The sequence below is a fragment of the Manis javanica genome, chromosome 4 (genome assembly GCF_040802235.1).
Source record: "Manis javanica isolate MJ-LG chromosome 4, MJ_LKY, whole genome shotgun sequence".
Taxonomy (NCBI): domain Eukaryota; kingdom Metazoa; phylum Chordata; class Mammalia; order Pholidota; family Manidae; genus Manis; species Manis javanica.
Genome location: NC_133159.1, coordinates 57,457,434 through 57,480,062, shown reverse-complemented (window position 1 = coordinate 57,480,062; position 22,629 = coordinate 57,457,434). Strand labels below are relative to the sequence as shown.

Here is a 22,629-nt window from a genome sequence, read left to right as displayed (position 1 = left end):
CAGACTCCTGTACAGCTGAAAATTCATGTATAACTTTTGACTTTCCCAAATCCTCAAAAGCCTACTGCTGATTTTATGGTAGTAAATGATAAAATACTGTAATATCTACATGTATTTTATGCATTCATGACATACAAACTTTTCTTAGTTTTTTCACTCTTTTTAGGCTACATGGTTCATCTGCAAGTTTTTTCTAATTATTGCAAATTGCCAAATGTTTTTCCAATATATTTATTGAAAAAAAATGCATGTATAAGTGGACCTGGGCAATGCAAACTCATGTTGTTCAAGTGTCACCTGTACTCAATAACAGAAGTTATTATTATCTTGAAAAATGTATGCTAAAACAAAGCACTGAGGTTAGAAAGAAAAACTCTCAACATTAAACAATATCATCAATAGACAATAGGTGAAGCAAAGCCTTTCATACATGCTAATTAATGAAGATTCAGAGGCTAAACTTTGGGTCAGTGCATAAGCAACCACAAGGGAAGTTTCATATCATTCATTCAATAGCCAAAAACTGGAAGAAAACAACTCAAATATCCATCAAGAGGTGCAAAGATAAACTGTAGTCTATTTATACAGTAGAATATTATTCAGCAAAAAATCTGATAAACATTAAAACATGGACAAGTAAAATAATTACACTCAGCAGAAGAAGCCAGGCAAAAAATGGAGAATATATCATGTGATTATATTTATATGAAATTCTGGAAAATCCAAATGAATCTGTAGTGACAGAAAGCAGAACAGTGTTTATCTGGGTGGGGAGTGGGTGAGCAGTTCCAGAGGAACCTTTGAGGGTGGTGGATATGTTCATTATCTTGATTGTGGCCATGTTTTCACTGGTGTAAATATATTTCAAAATTGAACTTGTACATTAAAGTATTTGCAATTTATAACATGTTGATTATACTTCAATAAACTGGTGTTTTAAAATGAGATTTGGGTATTTTACTAACCAATGGTATTAAAGCCTTCCTGAATTCAAACCTCTTGAAAAATATATCATCACATATCCTTAATGCTCAATCCAGTTTGGACACTACTCAGCAGTGCCATGTAACTAAGAATAAGGCTTCTGAGTCAGGTTGCTAGGGTTCAAATCCTTTCTCCTCACCTTACCAGTTTTGTGACATCGGGCAAGTTATTTCTTTATGTATCAGTTTCCTTCTTTATAAAATGGGGATAATATTACCCACTTTAAAGAGTAAATATAAGGGCTCTATGAGTTAATGTATGTAAATAATTTAGAATTCAATAAATATTAGCAATTAAATTACCCGTAAGAGTTAAGATTCTGGTGCTTAGATGAGGTTGAATTAAACGGGCAGCATTCCTTGCAGAAATGACTGAATCAGGCTTAGTGCTCCTATTGATCTAATCAGTGTATTAGTGTACTTGGAGAAGCTCCATTCTGCTTTTCAAACCTCATCTCTTTACATGCACAAGCCAATGCATCCCAGCCAAATGAATCTCCAAATACTTTACATAAACATCACTCTGATTTTGCACATGAATTTTCTTGGCTTAGAGTACTTCTTCCACAGAACCAAGAACTTATTGAGAGGACTGAATATATCTTTGAAATACTCAACACATAGTACACTCCTCAACACACTGCAGGTTATCAACAAATGTTGGGCAAGCTCTCTGTGATTCTAATTTTCATTCCCTGCTCTTCATTGAGATTTTTTCATGTTGAATACATTTATTCCTTATCCTGCCCCCTAAGATTGGTATTAACTGAATATATACCATTTTACTCATCTGTTAAAATTACTGCATGACAAAACTAAGATGATAGTTTATAGATCTCCATCTCAGAGCATGCATATTTACTGCTCTTTTTAATCCTTCATATTTTTAAGTCTTCCTTTATAATTGTAGATGCCCACAGAAGCCTGTTGATCCAGAGCAGGCAGATGAAGTGAAGTTCTTTTGCTTTTCCCTAAAATTTTCTCCAGTTTCATTATATTTTTCCTGAAGAGCAAAATGCATACCAATAGCTACATCACCAGAAACAAATGTTTGATTTTTAAGTATGAGAAATTTTGTATTAAAAAGTAAATTTAAAAAATCTTAGAATAACAAATGCTTTGATATTAGAAGTTACATGGTTTATATATATTGGCTTATATCAAGAAATACTGAAAGTAAGTTGTTCAGTAATTATGGTATAGAAACATCCTGAACTGCCTACCTGTATTTTACGGCAATGACTGTATAAAACAATTTATATTTCAAAGTTTTACCAGTTTGCATGAAATCCTTATGCAAAGCATCAAGTTATGATGAAAATTATTATAAACATTTTTCCTCAAGGCAAAATATAATATAGAATTAATATACATCAACAAATAACATAAGCTGCCAAATATTAGTGTATTACCTGTGGCACTAAGGATATTCTTTATATGGTAGCAAATAACATTGGTTCTTAATAACTGAATGGGAAATATTTTTTAATAAACCTCATTTATCATGTCCTCAGTTTACCCTTATGAGGACTGAATGGTTAATCTGTGATTCTAGAACACAGAATGTACTGACATATTCTTAACAATGAAAAGCATCTAAAGAGGATAAGCAATTCTTGTCATGTATGACAAATATCTATAATCTACAAGAAGTATTAATATGATTTAACACCTAATCAAGTGCGTTAGAGGTAAATCAATTAAATGGGCAACACATATGAATAATTTGAAGTTGCTAAAAATATAATTTAAATGAGACTATAATCTGTAGGCAAAACAATGCAGTTGGTACATTATGGAGTGCTAGAGACAGAAGTGGGTTTGAACTTAGATTCTGTTACTTTCTACCAGAGTGATCTCAGTTTTTCATTGGTAAAAAGTGAGAACACACACCTTACACAATTATTTTACAAGGTTTAATGAATGGTAAAAAGTGAGAACACACACCTTACACAATTAGTTCATAAGGTTAATGAAATAATGTTTGTGGGTAAAGAACCTGGTATATCCAACAAATAAATATTAATTCCTTTTCATTGTCAAGGAATATAAGACCATTTTTGGCTAAATCAGTTTTCCCCAAATTATTGTTTTATTCAAAGGGAAGACAAAATTTGAGTTGTAATACACATGATTTCATGCATCTTCAGATCAATCAAAGTGTCAGCTGCTCAGAAGAGATTTAAAAATGCATTTAAATACATCAATTGCTTTATATAGGATGTTGCTACAATATTTATTTTTTCTTATTTGGGTTTTTAACTCCTGCCTTAAATACCAATTCTTTTGTGTTACAGTCAAGTGTCTTTAATTAGCTACCAATTAATCAGGTCTAAACTACTCTATCTTTCCACTTACTTCACTACTCATTTTAACGTACTTAGACCTTCAGCATAATCAGGCCGTACCTTATTCCATAAATACATTCTGGACTTCCTGCGTCCTGTTTTTCCTTTGATAAGTATTTCAGTGCTTTGTTCCCAACAGTTGAAATACAACTTCCCCTTTAAGAGGAGATCAAATGTTCTCAAATCTGTCCTTATTTGAAGAAATAATCTTATTTTCTCTAAATATTTCTTTTTTTGGGGGGGTGAAAGGTTACTTTTCTTCCTTTCTATCTTTCTCTTTTTTTCTTCTTTATTATATATACATAAAATCTACCAGCTAGTCTGCTAGGTTCCCTGGAGGCTGAATAAGGTGCCATCTCTGTCAAGAAACTTACAATTTAGAAACATACAGAAGCAAGTTCGTAAATAAATAACTAAAATCTAGGTGTAATACAGAGGACAGAAAGAAATATAGGCCTCATACACTGGAAGATTTAAAAATGGATATTAAAACAGCCACTCGAGTAGGTGATATCAGGTGAGAAAGGGCAGAATCAACACCTTATTTAAAATATATTTATGCAAAAGGCTACAAGTTGAATGATTCCATTTACACGAAACGTTCAGAGAAAGTAAATTCATAGAGACAGAAAGCAGATTAGTGTTTTCCTGGGTCTGGAGCGGGAGCTGATCGTAGAATGACAACTGACTGCAAATGAGCAGAAGGGATTTGGGGTGAGAGTGAGGGAAATGTTCAAAACTTCACTGTGGCGATTGCATAACTCAATAAATTTGTTAAAAATTATTGATTTATATACTTAAAATAGGTGAATTTCATGTTATGTAATTTACACCTAAATAAAGCTGTTGAAGGAAAAAATAAGAAAAATCTATGGAGTGGTTTTTGCTCTTTGCTCCCTTAGAGGGGAGGGTGCCTGTGAATCTTAATAAATTCTATCCAAACACTCACAAATTTACTTTATCATTTCTCTGCTTAAAATCCTTTCATTTAAACCTCAAAATGAAGTCCAAGCAGGGCTCAGGGGCTCCTTCTTGATACTGCCTTTATTTACCTTAGGTTCCTCCTTCCGAGTGCATATTATTTTACACATTTAATCCCTTGTCACGTGGTTCCTTTAAGCCTCACTCCTCTTTCTGCCCCACTTGTGAAATTCCAATTTATTGTTCAAAGAATTCTCAGGCTTGACCTCCTTTGTAAATTCTTACCTTGACTTTGCCCACAGGATTAAATACGTTTTGTAGTATTTCTGTTGCTATAAACCCAAGTAACATTCTGTATTGCACGGAATGCTTTACTTGTCTTTATTCCCTTTCAGACTGGGATACACCTAATGGCAGGGGCTCTGCTGTACTTAGTGTCTCTTACGTTAATCACAGTGCTTGATGCACAGTAGGCCCTCCACAAATGTTTATTGAACTAGGCTGAATTAAAGGTTGGTATTCTCTCCAAAATTTGCCCAAGCAGAAGAGGTGACTAAGAGTTTGGATTTCAAATGCTACATCCATAGGTACCATGCAGTTGAAATCAAAGCAAGCTGTGTGTGGGGAGAAGAGGAGAAATTACTGGTTTGAAAGAAGATTTTTGCTTCAGTGAGATTTTGAGCAACTGCATTGTTTCCACCTCCTTGGGCTGTTCTAACCCCTTTCTGTTCTGAACCTGTTATTTTTACAGTAATGACATCGGGATGCTAAACCTTTGCCCTAGTAATATTGCTTGCTTTTTGAGGAAATAAATAAATACAAACATTAGTCTTTATACAACTTATATTGATTGCTAGTGGTAGAAGCCATGTAAACTAAAACTTACAACATCTAACATTACTAATTTAAATTTTGTTTTTGACTAAAAATTGATAGAATATTTTTTTGTTTGTTTTGGTGACAAAATTAGATCTGCCAATTTTTTTCTCCAGTAAAAGACTTGATGGAAAAGAAACATAAAATGACAGAAACTGTAGTTGGTCAAATTTGCTAAAAACAAAAAAATAGGAATATAACTTTAAGAGAGGAGTATATGAAATTCTTAATAAACATGTAAGAACCTGTAACTTCTGGGAAAAATAGGAAAGATGTATTCTATTTTCTGAGGCATTAAGAACCATAAAAACTGCATTCTCTTCATGAGATGTCAATTATATTTGAAGGACAATTTGATATGTTGTTCACATGGTGGCCCAAACTCCATAGAGTGACTCTTATCTTACGAGGAAGGATTTTATCCTTTTACCATTTCATCTAGTTTAAAAAATGTGTATATTAGAGGCTAAAAATTATGTAACTTTATAAACACATTTAATATTTTTGTTAAATTGCTATGTGCGACTTTTCTTAGAATAAAAGATTAGAGTGACATAAACATTGTGAATGAATTTACAATCACTTAAACTTGTTGAAGCACTAACAGTGACATAGCATTAAAGTGGGCAAAAATGAATCAAGTATTATATTCAATGGTATTTAGATTAATTTTTTACTTTTGTAATCACTCCTGCTGGTGCAGTTTTAAACCATTTCAGTTTTGACAACAGTTATTCTAGTTACCTGTGAATTTCTTAAGAAAAATCTCCTTTACCCTATATATATATATATATATATATATATATATAAACTTACAGTTGCATTGCATTAATCGTAAAACCAGAAACACAACATGGCTTACTGCAGTAAGCTCAGGCCAACAGAATAATTAATCAGCAGAACTACTGCACACTGCAGCAGACTTTAACTGCAACCCTTTAACACTTTAAAACTTTAGCAATGGAAAGTCCAGTTTCTTACTTGGGATAGGACAGAGGCAGAACAGAGGTATTTCTTCAGTCTTTAAAGCTACTTACATGCAGTGTTTTAGTAATCTATAAAATGGTTTATGAAGGACATGGTGAGAGCACATTATAAAACTACACTAAAATAGCAAAGTTACTTTAAATCAGATTCTTTTAGATTAGAAATATACCTTTTGTGTTTTTAGATTAGAAATATACCTTTCAGTATACAGTTTCCAGAGATACATGCAAAATGACAAGTCAATTTGCATATGACACACAGACTTAAAAAAAGTACTAACTCAATTAAGTAGATTTATGAATTTTTACATACTGATCTTCATAAGAACTCATGAAAACAATTATCATTTACCTAATTTTAACTAAAAAAAACCCTAACAACCACTTTCATATCTGTATGTGCTTTTTACAAAGAACTATGCATTTTAGGCTATAACGTCATTATTTTATATATTTCACATAATTAAAATGCATGAAAACAGAATATAATATTCAGAAACCACATTTCTACTACACAGTGTAGTTTTGCATAAAATAGCAGTTTGTAATTTCCTAAATAACAACATAGGAACAAAACCAAAAAAAAAATATGGGGGGATCTATTCAGCTCAGTGTATCTTCCTCATATCTGGCTTATGAAAAGAACCTTCAAATTGTATTTAATCAAACAATAGTTTAATAGAACTACTCTAAATTCTTTGTATCTTCCATCTCTCCAAAAAGGACTTAAGATGAGGGGAAGGATGAATGTGCTGTACTGCACCAACAAGAAAGCCTCTGTACGTTGAATTTCAAACTCTTCAAAATTTCAATAGGAAACCTACTTTTCAGTCGTATGTATAAAGTGGTAAGCGTAAATGCACCCATTATGTCGACTGTTACATATTTTGCAAAAACATAATTAGAGAAACCCATTTTACATGCAAATTGAAATGCTCTAAGTCATTGAACTATACAAGTAAAGTGAATATGGTTAATTAACAAATGTGTTTTATATCTACAAAATAACTGTTTCACATTGAGTTACATAAAATGAAAGCATACATAAAACCAACCAATCACTGGCTTTTCATATTTTGATTTGGGGCCATCTGGGAATAATCTTTCACTTTGCAAAAGAAGTTCACAATGGAACATCATGAGGGAGGATTACAGAAACACGGGGCAACCATATTCAGTCTCCGAGGAATATAACTGACTAGAGAAAATCTCTTATTTACTGCGTTAGGATGACCTTTCAAATGATGCATTATTCTGATCTATTTTTAGACTAGACAAAAAATTATATGACAGCAGCTTTATGTAAGAAATAGTGTTATTTGACAAAAATATGGGTATTAATGTTTTCCTGAGGCTGGTAAAACTTTATATTCACTGATCGTTAAGGCAACTGAAGATAATTTGGGAAAAAAAAATCAGGTTTCTCTATTTTAGTCAAAACGTCATTGTTAAACTTTAACAAAGACCAAACATTTTGCAAAGCACTAGGCAGTGAGAAGGCAGCCCCCATCAGCAGGTAGCAGGCCAAAAATGTTTGGTTTCATAATACAGTTTGGGAGAACTACCTCTACAAAGTCTATTCGTGCTGAGGCTCCTGATGCTGCCATTTCTGGTGCCCGAAAAGCTGCTGCCTCCACATCCTCTGTTGTAGGTGTCACTGTATAGTCTCAGGCGATTGGGCAAGGGGCACACTCTGGATCTTCAGATGCTAAGATGAGAAAAATCAATTTCAATGCCCAAAAGATGGAACTCCTAATGCAGAAGGTCACTAAAATAATTACTGACTGGTCTATATTACAGGGAGGTAGACAGTTTGCTTTCCTGTAATTCCACAGAAATAGGTTTTAAACATGATTTTCGTAAGGAGGTACTTCTCTAGGATTATGAAAAGTATTCGGTTAAGATAGAAACAGAAAATTAAACGGAGTGAGATTGCACCGGATGACTAAAAACATGCATACTTCCTGAAAGGAGAAAGCAGAATATTCATATAAAGATCTCTGAAGTGATAAACCATCCACATGAAAATGCTTGCTTAAACTTTCATTTCCAAGGTTATTTCTGCACACTTAAATTAACTCTCTACAATAACAAGCATTATTCATGTGTGCTGTTTCAGGTAGAATATGAATGGGTCCAATGGTATTTTTCTCTGAGGTTCAGTGTTCCTTTTTCTCTCTGAAAATAACAAAATTTGTTTTATGAATGTCCTCTATTATATAAAATAGTCTTCTTAAGTATATGTAGAAGAATTCAGCTTAATCTGTATAAGCTTTGGAAAAAAGCTCTTATATGAGACATCACTGAAAGAAACCAGTGAGAGATACATACATAAGTGGATATATGGTGGAAGAGTACATTTGTTCCATTAAAAAATTTTGACTAAAAGAATGTTTTGGGTTGTAAAAAATAAATATTCCTCCTATTAATTTTTTAAATTAAATATTTAAACAGAAAATTTGCCCAGCATCTTCATGTTCTAATAGAACTATTAGTAATTTGTATTTTGAAACATATTTGCAAATAATTAACTTAAATCCAATATGGTGAATGCATGTATTAGAGAAAAATAATTTACAAAATATTTACCAACTCTGGAAAGAAAGCACTAGCTCAAATTAATGTACTGTGGCTATTTTGAGTTAAACCAGTAATGTATGTATCTTTTCTATTTTAAAAATTGGCATTTTTTATGACAGTCATTTATACAGCTTGTGCACCTGAATCCATTATATTTGATATACTGTAAGCGACAAATGATCACAAATTATAATGACAGATTCTTATTAAACATAATTTTTCAGTAGGAGCTATCCTGAATCAATTAATCATGCTATTATACTTTAATTTTGTTCTCTGTTTTCCAGAAAAGCCACCACATTTCAATTAATGATTTATACACATTTTTTTACAACTTTTGATGTACTACATTTTTTCAAATTAATTAAATGCTACAATTTTGCTAACATATCATGATGTAAAAATTGGATTTGCTTAGATACAAAGCAAATTATGATTTCTCATATAAATGCAATTATAGTTATACATCATATTAAATGGTTATTAAATACCTTAACTGCATTAGAGATTTCTCTTTGTTGCATCTAAAGAGACTTTTATATTTTCAATTAAAAAATAAAAATATAATTTTACATTACAATATTTTTGCATATAATCAAATTAATGCACATTAATCTTAAAGCATTTTCACAGTGTAAGGCAAGAAGTAGAGTCTTCAAAACTATATGATCATTACATTGGAAGAACTTGGCAAATGCTCTAAAAGTTGAACAATTCAGCGCTTATGACAGACTAGGAATGCAACAGACTGCTTGAACAATTCAGCACTTACAATAGGTTAGGAATGCAATAGAATACTTGAAAAAACATTACCTATCTGTATGTTTAATTGACAGACAACACATACACGGATTCATTGTGAAGATATTTTGTCTCATAGATTTTACTAGAATCTCACTTCATTACTTTTGGGTATAATATTACATAGTGATTTAAAAGAGGTGTTAATTTATAAATCAATATAGCTATTTCACATCATTATTTAACTCTCCCAAAGTATATTTATGAAGTCCACATTCTTATTTCAGTAATATAAGGAGACTAACAGCATGTGTATAATACTACAAGGAATATTATATTTTATATATCTTACTATATTTTATAAATTAGAAGTAGATTGTGTTATGTAGCTCAAGTTCAGGCTCAGGTTGAATATAATTGTGCACTGTGTATTTTTCTTGGATAACTTGAAATATGTAATTGGATAGCTGCCAGACTCAAAACAATTAAGTCTTAGTTTTTTGTGTCATATCTCTCTGCCTTATCATTTGACTTTGTCACAGGGCATATAGATCATTCAAGAATGGATTTGTCTAACAGAATAGTAATGTACAGTCAGTATTTTCATTCCATTATTGAACCAGTCAAAATTCAACATGACCTGAAAACTTCAAGTATTGCAGAATACAATTTGACTTTGAAGATAGGGCACAAGTACAAATCATTTTCTTTAAACATCAAGGTGATCAATCAATAGGTGTATCATTATAATGGCAAGCAACACTTTATTCTTTAAATATGTTGTATAATTTTCCCAGTCTGTGTATCATCTGCAGTATGAGATTATTACATTTCAATTAATTAAGAATGTGCTTTTTATTATAAAATGCAGTCATCTTTAGCTAACCAGTAAGAAAATGTAAACTGTATATTATTTTGTATATAAAAGGTAGAACTAAGTAAATATGATGGTGCTCAAGCTAAACTGACCTTTGAAATACCTTTGCTCTAAAGTATACCCTATAATATTTCAAAGTACTTGTTGATATGCTAAGGAATTTCAAAGGAGCTTAATAAATAAGTGGAACAGTGTTTTACCTATGGTCTCCAAGTCACTACAGAAGGCATGTGTTAGGAAGTGTTAGAGGGAGGGAATGACAGATTCTGGTTGGAGAATTCAAGAAATAATTCTAAGACAGAATCTGTGATCTGAGTCTTTATTTTTCAATAGGAGATTGCCATGCAAAGAAAAAGAGGAAATTCTAGGCATAGGGAATTATAGGGATAAATTTTTTAAAACTTTAAAGCAAGTAACTTATTGGGAACAGTGAGAAATTCTTTCATGGAGTTTAATGTGGAGAACTGTTGGAAGATGAAGCATCTTGCCACATGTCCTCACACATTTATTTCTGTTCCATATTCCTTTTGTTCAACCTTAAATCAAGGGTTTCTTCACTTACTCAGGCCAAATTCTTGTGCTCTTGATTCCAGGCCCTGTTAATACCTTTCAGGAAGGATCTAGCTTCTTAAAATTTCCTCTTTTCTCTTCAATGTCATCCTCTCTACTAGTTCCTTACTCTTGGGACTGTGTATAAGCTACACCTCTGCTACCTCCTTTTCCACCCAGAACGTATATACCTTATGCCTAGATCAGGTTAACATGTATTTCTTATTCATTGATCTAAAATTTGTTCAGCAACTACTATGTGCCAGGCAATGTATTAATCAATGGAGAGCAAGATCAGTTGGTCTCTGTCCTTCTTTCTCCTCTTCTGAAAAGGGCAGTCTATCTTATTTCCTCACCAAACAAGCATTCACTCATCAGCCCAGGCTCTCTGGATTTCTAGCCTCTCCAATGTCACTCATAGTTACTCATGCCAGTTTTGGTGCCATAGAAAGAAATCTAGAATTGACTCCTGCATCTGCTTCTGTCTGCTGACCTGAAGCTAGTCATTTGACTTCCCAGAGCCACCATTTTCTTAACCTGTGAAGACATAATGACACTTTTCTCAATCTATTGAGTGAAGCTCAAAACGAAATATAATGCATGATTTACAGTGCTTTACTTAGCATACCAAAGTTCAACAGTGTTTTTCGGTGTCAGTGTCCAAAACTACTTCTAATCCCAAATCCAACAAACATTTCTTAGTCTTTGTCTTTGGGATCTCTTTGCTGTCTTTGACTATTCTCTTCATTGAAGCTCTCTACTCCTTAGAGCCTATGACAAGGCACTTCTGCTTCACTTGCCACTTAGTGTGTCTTCAAGAGCTCATTCTCTGCCTGTCCAAAAAATGTTGGTTTTTCTGTTCTAAATCCAACGTTCCCATCACTCAATACACAAGGATCTGCTCCCATAGTTTCAAATGACATATGTAGTAATGATGCCTAAATTTAGACTTCCAGCCCAATTATCTGTCTCTGAGCTTTAGATTTCTATATACCACTGTATTCTAGATATAGAATTGGATCTTTGCCAATTGAACTTATTGTTTCCCTTCTAACCCAGCTCCTTTCTCTGTTTTTTTTTTAACATTCATTTATGTTCTCTCTTTTACAGAACATCATGATTTCTTGCCTGAATTATTACAACAGTCTGTTAATTCATCTCTTCTCCTTCAAATCCATATTCCATACAGTCACCAGAGGAAATTTAACCACATCACTCCCTGTTATGACTTGGATGGTATTTCCCCCACCCTCTAAATTCATATGTTGAAGTCTTAACCTATAGTACCTCAGAATGTGACTGTATTTGGAAATAGGGTCTGTAAAGAGATAATTAAGTTAAAATCAAGTCACTGGGGCAGACCTTAACCCACTATAACTGGTGTCTTTATAAGAAGAGGTGATCAGGACACAGATTCACAGAGGGAAGATTGTGAGGAGACAGCTACCCATAAGTCAAGGAGAGGGACCTCAGAAGAAAGCAATTCTTCTGAAGCTTTGATTTTAGACAGCTAGCTTCCAGAATTGTGAAAATTATGAGAAAATAAATGTTCCTATTTAAGCCATCCAGTGTGTGATACTTTGATATGGGAGCTCTAGAAAATGAATACACATACCCTGTGTATATTTCTTTAATAGCTGCTCAGAGTGCATGAGATAGTATCTCAATCTCACAAACCCCATAGGGCTACCATTTCTTCCTTTCTGGCTTCCTTTCTGACCACTGTCTGCCATCATACATTTCAGCAACACTCAACTGCCTACAGATCCCCGTACACACTATATTCCTCACCTTTGTACCTCTGCTATTACTGTTATTCTCACCAGGTTGATTTCTAAGCAGTCCTTTAGATTCAGCTTAATTATTACCTTTCCAGGAAGCCATCCTTTGCCCTAATTAATTTTCAAGTAATGCACAAAGAAAAGTTTTAAAATATGGATAGATAGAAGAGGGGGGTTAACTCTAATATGAATAGAACCTTATACCTCTTTAATGTTCTCCTTCTAGACTTTTAAGACAGATTTTTACATGATTGAGATCTTACTGTACAAGTAATTTTACATCCTGTGTTTATCTGACTTGACATTATTCTTTGAGCACTTTTTCATTATTAAAAAACATAACTTTACAATATACTTAAACACATTAGCTTACCTCAATTAATCTAATCATTCTATGACTAGAAATTCAGATGTTTTTATTTATTAGCTTGGGCTTAATAAAAAATTGTATGCTAAAATTCTCAAACTTTTCATTCTATTCTTCTCTCCTGTTATTTGGATCTGTATATCAATCAGTTGACCTCATTACCAGAGCATTTCACTAAATTTAATCAGTCCAAAAATATACTAAATAGATCTCCCTAGCTCCTGTTCCATCCCTCCCATATCTCCAAAACCTTCTTCTATATCACTTTATAGCCTGGTAAGTCACCAAGTCTCCCAAACCAGCAACCGATGCATCATCCCGACTTTTCTTCCCCTTTGACCTTTCCCACTTCAAATCCAACCATTTACTAAAGTGCTTTGATACTATCTCCTAAGTGTCTTTACTCTCCACTCCACTATCACTAATTTAAATTGGTTCACATGACCTCTAGGCTATTACCTCTAAATACATCCCTCTGTCTCCAGATTCCTCAGTTATTATCTTCCTCAAATTCTGATATGCCACTTCATAGCTTAATTTTCTTCAGTGGATAACTAGATCCTTTAAAACCATGTTTCAACCCTTTCTCACTGCACTTTAGTAGGTGTTTTACATATATTTTTATCTGATTCAATCCTTCCTGCAACTTTGAAAGGGAATCAGCCTGACTTTTCCATTTTATATCAGTGCTTTTTGAAAAACAGTATTGTGACTATTTACATATGTGTGTGTGTGTGTGTGTGTGTGTGTGTGTCTGACTCCATCACCAGACTGAAAACTTGGAAGAAAAAATTATGAAAACTAAAAATTGCTAGAGGGTCTAAATACCTATGTTGGCAAAACACTAAAAGAGAAAGAGGATACTAAAAAAGATGAGGAACTTGTAATAAAACCATAATCAGAACTGAAATAAAAATATTGTTTCTATTTCTAATTTGGCATGAAAATATATGATAATTTTGTAAAGTTTTCTAGAATAAAGCCTTTACCAAACTAGTTTGTTTGCACCAGCATTCTAAAGGGCCTGAAAAATGTGACTTACTACTCCTATTGTGAGTGCAAATATATCTACCCACTGTGAGTGTATATATCTATAAAAAAGTATATAAACTTTTCACAGTATAGTAAATTTACAGATATTGGAAAAACAATAAACATATTGCCAAAAACATTATTTTCCTAGGAACAACTCATTAAATAACAAGCAGTAATCAGTAGGGATACACATTCATCATTTCAAAAGTGGAAACTTAATGGAGTCTTGACAGTAAGCAATGATTATCAAAGGAGCATTGATGCAGAATTGACATTCAGTGTAACGAATTAATTTTGAAGCTAATTGAAAAGAAACATTGCTTTTAATAACACCACTATATGGAATGGTTATTGTTATGAATTTTTATTATGATTTTTTAAGAAGGTTGATGCATTTGTTCTACAGGACATTTTGGTAATACGTATGTTTTTAAGGCAGGATTATAGTAAGAAATTTTATGAATAGAAAATAGTTAACCTTTGGAATCAGAAGATCTGTGTCTGAAAAGGTTAGATGCCATCAGCTCCTAACCTCTAAAAATTCTTTAAATTTAGTTTGGGATGATGAAAGGATATAATTTTCTACCATTCAGCCTGCTTCGGTGTGTCACATATTATTGGTTCTCCACAATCTCTCCAGGTTTTTGCTACATTTTCAGACCCTACAGCTGGCATAGCAACCTTGTCTGCCTTGAAAACCACATCTCCCGTAAAGAACCCTTAGCTCTAGTGGAGAGGAAGTAGGGAGAACATTCCACTTACTATCATTTTCACCATCTATTCTTTTCCTCTTTTCAGACATAATGACTTAAAAACTTTTTTAAAACACAACAAATCTTTTTCCATCAGAAGACTCACCTTTCTGGGCCTTTCCAAGACTTGAATCTTAGAAATGATGAGACCTAAAGCCAAGGCACACTGCTGAATTTATGTGGGGTTTCATTCTTTTTCGGTTTGAGAATTTTCCATCTTGACAATTGCAAATCTATCCATGATTAGAAGTTAGATGTGGTATCTAACTTTTTTATCCACTGTTATGCCTTTCCAAATGTTCCATCTACCACTAAATAGTCTTCTCCATTTGTTAGTAGCATCTAGAAACTGTGTCTTCACTTACCATGGTGGTTGAATCTGAAGTTTTCCTGGTCTCAGGCTAATTTCCAGGTCACTCTTGAAGTTAATGGGACTTTGTTTAGTAGCTCTTTCTCTTTCTTCCATATGAAAGGAACTATTTCAATGGCTCACTTATTCTGATTTTTTGAGGACCTTAATTCTTTGGCTACTGGAATCTGGTGGCTCTTAGTATGGACTGCAAAAGTTCACTATGACTCCTTTCCATCACACACCCTGAATTCTTCTGATAGTTAGGCTTCTTGCAGCCAAGTGGCTGAAACATAGCAGATATTTAATGAGTATTTACCGAATGTTGGAAAGATGTTTGGTAGATGGTCAACTGACACCTTTACTAGGACCACAGCTGGTTTGTTAAGTACTTGCACTGGTGCTTAGATTACCCTTTCCAGGCAAGTCATTTTCTCCAGGTTTGCTGTGGGTAGGGTGGACATAGTTCCCTATGCTAGGACTTCCTTAGGTAGAATAACTAGAATCACATCATTTTTATACTGTCGGTCTATACTCTTTCTGTCTCTAATGGCAAACTGTAGCAAACAACTTTCTGGTTGCAAATGGATCCTGATAGTTTCTCAAGGACCAGCTTATCTTTGTGCCCTCGTGTTATGCTTCACTAGAAAAACATGGTCAACTTCCCTTGGAAAGCAATAATTGCCATATATTCATTAGTAAGTATCAGCCTGCACTGGATTTTATTTATTAGTCTAAATATGTAATATGGGATTGCCTTCATGATTCCATGTATCCAGTGACAAAAGTATTTCACCCATAACTTTCGCCAGTAATAGAAATCTTGCAAACTCTCTGTCAGCCTGATGATGTAATTGCCATGTTGCCTTACCTTCCAATACTTCAAATATAGGGCTACAGATGGATGATGTTCTTTTCTTCACATTGACAGACATGGAATAAAGTCAGTGACAGATTACCAAGCGCTGCCCATCACAGTGCTTGGAAGATCCAAAATGGGCTTCACTAGCAGCCTTTGGTTCTGGACAATGTGATTTACACACATTCTTAATAGTATATGTTTGAATCTGTGTTGAATGTCATCTGAGACTTTTATTTTTTTATTCTTAATTTCATCACATGAACCCATCCATCCAACCATCCTTCTATTTATTGTACCTACTTGTTACTGCTCTAAGCAATGGAGATGGAAATATGAAAGATAGTCTCCCATAAAGGAAATCATAGGTCTGTGAGGGAAATGAGTAAATATATAAACAATTACACCGTAATGGGATACATTTTTTTCCCCAAAGAGAGTACAGAAAAGGAATGGCTGAGACAGTCTGAGTGGGTTCGGAAAAGATTTCTGGAGGAACTTATTTCCACTGAGTTATAAAAGATCATGTAAATTGGTCAATCAAAGAGTAGGGAAAGATGTAACAGGCAGAAGGAAACACATACACAGAGGCCCAAAGATTACAGTGTAATTTAGGGTGATGGGAGCATAGAGACTGAGGAGGGAGAAGTGGTGAAGAGAGGAAGGAGAGACAGTTGAGGGAGAGCTCATAAAGAGCCATTATCTTAAGAACGGTATATAATGTTTTAATTGAAGGTCATTGAAGTCATTAAGAATTTTAAGGTAGAAGTGATTGAAAATTTGCACTTTAATTTTGGAAAAACAGAACTGAGAGTGATAAGAGTGGAGGCAGACAAACAGATACTTTTAATACCTGAGACAGGAGATAGTGACAATCTGAACTGAAACAATGGTAATGGAGATTAGCAGAAAAAAAAACAGATTGAAAATAACTACTCCTAGTTGTAATTTTACATTTATTTATGTGATTTTTTTTATTAGTGTCAGTCCCTTTTATTAAATATAAGCTCCATGAATACAAAGAAAGGGCTTGTTTTTGCCCTCCATCATATCTCCTATGCATAGCACAGTGCAGGATGCACAGGTGCTAAATAAATAATTTTTAATGAATTCTATAATGAATGAATTCAAAAAAGTGCATTCATATTAAATGCATACTATGAACTGGGCAGTATCCCAGGAAGTGAGGATATAGTGATGAACAAGCTAGACAAGGTTCCTGTTCTCATAGAGAAATTTTAGAAAGGGGAGAGACAAGTAATAAATACAAGAATTTGTGATGGTAATCAGTGTTACAAAAAATTTAAAATAGGGTTTTCGGGGAATATTGGGATGGGAATGGTTATTTTAGATTGGAGGGGTATGAAAGACTTTTGGAGTAAGTGACATTTGACTGACGTTTTGGATGATAAAAAAGGACCCAGGCACAGGTGGATCTGGGGGCAGAGAACTCCAGACAGAAGGAAATGAATAAGTGAATTAGACAGATTTGACAGAGCTTGTTGATTGATTGGATGTGGGAGTAAGAAATAGGTTTAAGATGATTCACAGGATCTAGAAAATGTTATTTCTATTATTTCTAAATGAACTCGGGGATACCGGGAAAAGTACAGATAGTGATGTAAACAATGAGTTCAGTACTGGAACCATTAACTTTCAGGTATTGTGATGCACTGAAATATGTAGTAATGGAGGAAGATAATTTCTGAGAACAGAAAGGATATAGACTACAGCTCCAAAGGACTGTTACAGTTGTGTTCTCCAGGTGAAACTCCTTAATGACTATCTTCAGTGAAATACATCTGCTGAAAGTCTTCCCAATACTTCCTCCTATTCCTCCTAGGTTTACTTCTGCTTCAGAACTTTCAGTTAATTGGTCATCCAGATGTAAATGACTACTAATTTTTCATAGGCTTTAGATAGAGTTAATTTCAGGAATTATTATCTGGAAATTTGAACTCTTCTATTGTACTCTTCACTATAATGCTTCAAAACTGTTCTAATTCATGCTTTCTTGGAAAAATAGTTTCAGTTCTGTTGAAAGAGGACCACTTCTTTTGGGGTCTGTTCCACTACTGTTATAGTCTATATGTCATATATAAGAACCTACTCCCAGTTTTCATGTTTAACCTCGATTGGGGGGTCAGGTTCAGATCCATATAGTATACTGCAAATATGTTTCAATACTGTCTTGGACCATAGATAATTCCCATTATGCCCTAGATGAGAAAGGAAAAAATGAGATTTTTTTACTGAGGATGCTCTCGTGATTAGTTTTGGAAGGTGTTGTACTGACTAATGACCATCTGAAATAGAAGGGTCCTTGTTTACAGATGTGCCAGAGACTGCCCTGCTACATAAATACAGAGCTACTGTAACTTCACAGTGAAATGTTACCCAATAGAGAAGACTCAGCTACAAGGAATCTGACCTGATTTACCTGCCCTACTTGTCAGATAACTTTTTAAGAAGTGACAGAAAATAGACTTTGGCAACCGTTTTTATCAAATGTGGGGGGACTTGATAGCCACTTGTCTTTATCTAAACTGCAAGAACCCCTGTGATTTCCAACTCCACCACACAAAGACATTGCATGATTTTAGGGATAAAGTAAAGAGCCTCTGGTCTAGAATAAAGATTCTCAACTTCTCAACTAGCTGCTTCTACCATGACTATACACGTCAGACACTTCCATTGACAACTGGATCCTGCCTGCTTTTATAGGTCTCTGGTACCAGTTTAACACTTCACTCCCTTGAACTTGATTTTCTACCTCCTTGGATATGCTCAACTTTTATCAAACATTTTGCAAGACTTGCCTTCTTTAGTCTAATTTCTGCTCTTAGCTTTCTTGTGAGCTAGACTAGTTAAGCTGCTTGTCACGTCCAGCAGGATTCATAATGCAGATTGCATCTGTAACATTTTAGAGTCAAAGTCCATTAAAAAGTACCTGCAGTTATCAAGTTACCAATGCTAGATTTTTACTACAGTTGCATTTTTTAAGCAATATGTTGACACAAGATCATACTAAATTGTGTCCATTGAACATTGTTTAAGAATCCCATTTACAGAACATATTTAAAGAACATTATGTATGTACTTAGAAAGATGTCAATATTGCTGAAGATGTGATGGATCATAAATATTGCAAAGATTCAAAGAATATTAGCTAATATAATCACCTACAAATACACACAAATATAAGGGGTTGTGGCATTGTTTTATAAAAATGAAATCATATCTATGCAGTATCCTGAAACTCTTTGTCTCCCTCAGGAATAACTTATAGAACATCATTTTAATGCCTTTATGGTGTCATTGCACCATTACTTACCCAGCCCCCATTTTTTTAATGAATATTTTATTTTCCCTAGTTTTATTTATTTATTTATTTATTTATTTATTTATTTATTTATTTTTTGTGGACACTTCAAATAATGCTTCAGTAAGCCTTCTAAGTTATCATTGACAGTAGTTTCTATATATTATGTAAGCCAGAGTCTAATTACATTTAATTTCAAGTGATCACCAATTGTACTAAAAACATTTATTAAATAATATACACTTTTCCAGATTTAAAATACTCATCTTGTCATATTTAAAATTCTCATAAATACTGAGATATATTTCTGATTTGATGTTTTGTTTCAGTGATTTTCTATTTCATGACATTTTTTTGATAAAAATAGCTAATATTATATTCTGAAATTTGACAAGGCAAGTCTTCCATCATTAATACTTTTTGTTATAAATTTTTAACCATTACCCATAACCCATACAATTTCTCATATAAATTTTAAGATTATTTTATACAATTAAAAGCCTTTGGAATTATAAGGGAAGATGGGTTAAATGAACATTGAACTTTACTAATGAGTAATTTTTTAGAGAAATGACACTTTTATGATATTAAATCTTCCCATAAAAGAACTGATACTTTGCATTCATTCAGATCTTCTTTTACGCCCTTCAAAAAATTTGTATTTTCCTTTCCATCAGTGTTTTTTTTCTAGAATGGAGGAAAGAAAAACTATTGATATTCATATGTTTATTTTATCTCCAACCATCTTGCAAATACCTTTGTTCATTTTACTAGTATATTAGAGCTTAGGATTGCTAAGTGTACATAAGTATGATTATATGGTTAGCAAATAATATAACTGTTATTATCAGTTATTTCTACTCAGATTTATAAGGCAGACAGATCTATCTTTGGAACCCCTAATCTAACTTCTAAGAATTGAGTGATATTGGGCAATTTATTCAACCTCCTTAAGTCTTATTTTCCTCATGTATAAAATTGAAATCAAGAATGATATCTATATCATAGTGATATTAATGTGGATTAAATATGTTGGTAAATATAAAGCACTGTAGTACAGTACATGGAAGGTATAAAAATGAAATGCTGGCTGCTATTTTTCCTGTAACTGCTGAAGAATTCATAGACAGAAAAACATTTTAAGTAGTAACTATAAGTCTTCCAGCAGTCTTGACTCTTAACAACTTTTAAATGAAGGATAGATATAAAATTTTAAGTAGGAAAGCTAGAAGATCTTGGATTCTTCTGGGTAACAAGAGATTGTCCAAGTGATATTGAACAAAAAAATGATCCAAAGGAAAGGTCAGTGACAGCTAACTATTTAGCAAAATAGAATCCAACAAGGAATATGTATTTCATCTTATGAGCCTTTTAAAGTTTAAAAAACAACAGTAAAAAAAAAGCCCTTATCAGAGAATTGATGTTTGTATAAACAAAGAAAAATAAAAGAGAAATAGAATGGTGAATTAAATTTTGTGAATTATGAAATCACTGTACAAAAAGGAATTGAGTCCTTAAACTGACAATAGTAGAAATAGATATTTTCAGTATAAATGTCTGCTTATATTATTTAGTTCGACTTAACTTATTAATAAAGGAATATCAATACAATTTCTTCAAATATTAACACAGTCTATTAAAATCTAACTAATTGGAGTAGGTTCTCTCGGAGAGATTTTTTATTGACTTGAAGATGGGTCAAATGAACATACATTTATTAGTTTAAAGAAACTTTTCCACTGTTTTAGATCCTTATTCCTTCTCAACTTTGTTAGCTCTTAACAAAAACATTACATTTAGAGAAAGGTTGACAATGTGTAAATTTTTATAAGCAGCTAAGAAAAGCTTCCACCAAAGTGATTAATTTACACTTGTCAAAGATACTTAATATCAGAATCCATTAACCCCAATTGCCACAAGAGCAAAACAAAAGGGAATAAAAATTCTTGGCTCAATTTATAATAAAGGGCTTTCCTAACCAAAAAAGAAGACAATATTCAGATTAGCTATCTGTCAAAAGTCTATTGGGGGATTATAATTGATATAATAATAATAGTTTTGATAACATATATAATAAATCTATATAGGTATGTAATTGAACTATACAGGTATATAATATTTTTAAAAAGCTATAGAATAAACATTAATCTGAATAACGCAGGGATCATAAAATAAAAAAATTTATTGTCTGTAAATAAAAAAAGTATTAACATTTGTCTTCATCCAGTTGCTGGAAATGATCAAAACTCTCAATTCTGATACATTTATTAATATGATCTCATATACACAGATGGTACAAATTGAGCCACTCAATATTCAGAAACAGGCAATATTATGGGTTGTGTATGAAGCAATTGATTTGGGTTTGGGCCATAACAGGAAAACATTTTTGGAGGTACAGGGAAGCTCATTTTTGTTTGAGAATAGTGGCGTTCATTTCCTGATCAGTTACCTAGGGTTAAAAGTGTAATCTGTAATTGCAAAAACCATTTCCTTAAACTTTATTCTTTCCAAATCTTCATAAAAATTTGTCCTTGATTGCCTCATTGGTGCCATTTTCTATTAAACACCTGCTTGGTATATAAGTACACACCATATTTTGCCCTTCTTGTTGCTATTTAAAGGGGCTCTTTATGTTGACACAGAAGCCCAACTAAACTGAGTTTTGTGTGTGTATTGATTGAGAAAAATAACAGTCTTCCTATAAAAACAACAGTTACCTTGCCTCTTTGAAGCTTTGTGGAGCAGAATCATCAGTCTAATGACTCTATTTCCCTCTATTATAGAATCAGGAAAAAGGCCCTTAGCTAAATTTCTTCCTTATTCCCCAGTGATCATCTATTGAACTTATCTAATAGGAGGAAGCACCAAGAAACACGTAAAGTAGGAAAGAACTGGATCATTAAATCAAGTCAGATATATAGAAATACTTTCTGAATTTTCGTAAATTCAAATGGGTTAGAAGGCAGAAGTTCTAATCCATTTGGATTAGAAGAGGCAGAAGTTCTTAATTTTGGGTTCTCTGTAGGTTTTCTCATACTGTAAGTTGTAGTGGCATAGTTTGGATGTATTAAAAGATTCATGGCAACATAAAAGAAGTCAGCAATAATTCAACATAATGGTTATAAGAGCATAACAATATCACACAGTATTTATGAAAGCATCCATAATGTTCAATTATTCTATATTCATCTTTATGTATTTTTTGGCTTTTGAATAATACTGGTTATGATTACTGCCTTTCCCTAAACTAGAATATATTCAGGAGAAAAATGATCACTTGGTGTCAACAGGCATGTATTT

General features: G+C 33.1%; 1 protein-coding gene across 6 annotated transcripts in view; it reads right to left on the bottom strand.

Annotated features, from left to right (window-relative positions):
- Positions 1 to 22,629, bottom strand: part of LRRC7 (leucine rich repeat containing 7) — a 488,385-nt gene that overhangs the window by 204,848 nt on the left and 260,908 nt on the right. Inside the window, exon 8 of one of the 6 annotated variants that reach the window (XM_037024314.2) lies at positions 6,713 to 7,822. The exons of the other annotated variants lie outside the window; for them this stretch is intronic. Within the exon in view, the coding sequence (XP_036880209.1) occupies positions 7,816 to 7,822 (7 nt within the window). The 3' untranslated portion in view covers positions 6,713 to 7,815. Of the gene's footprint in view, positions 1 to 6,712; positions 7,823 to 22,629 lie in introns of those variants that run through there. 6 annotated transcript variants of the gene reach the window in all.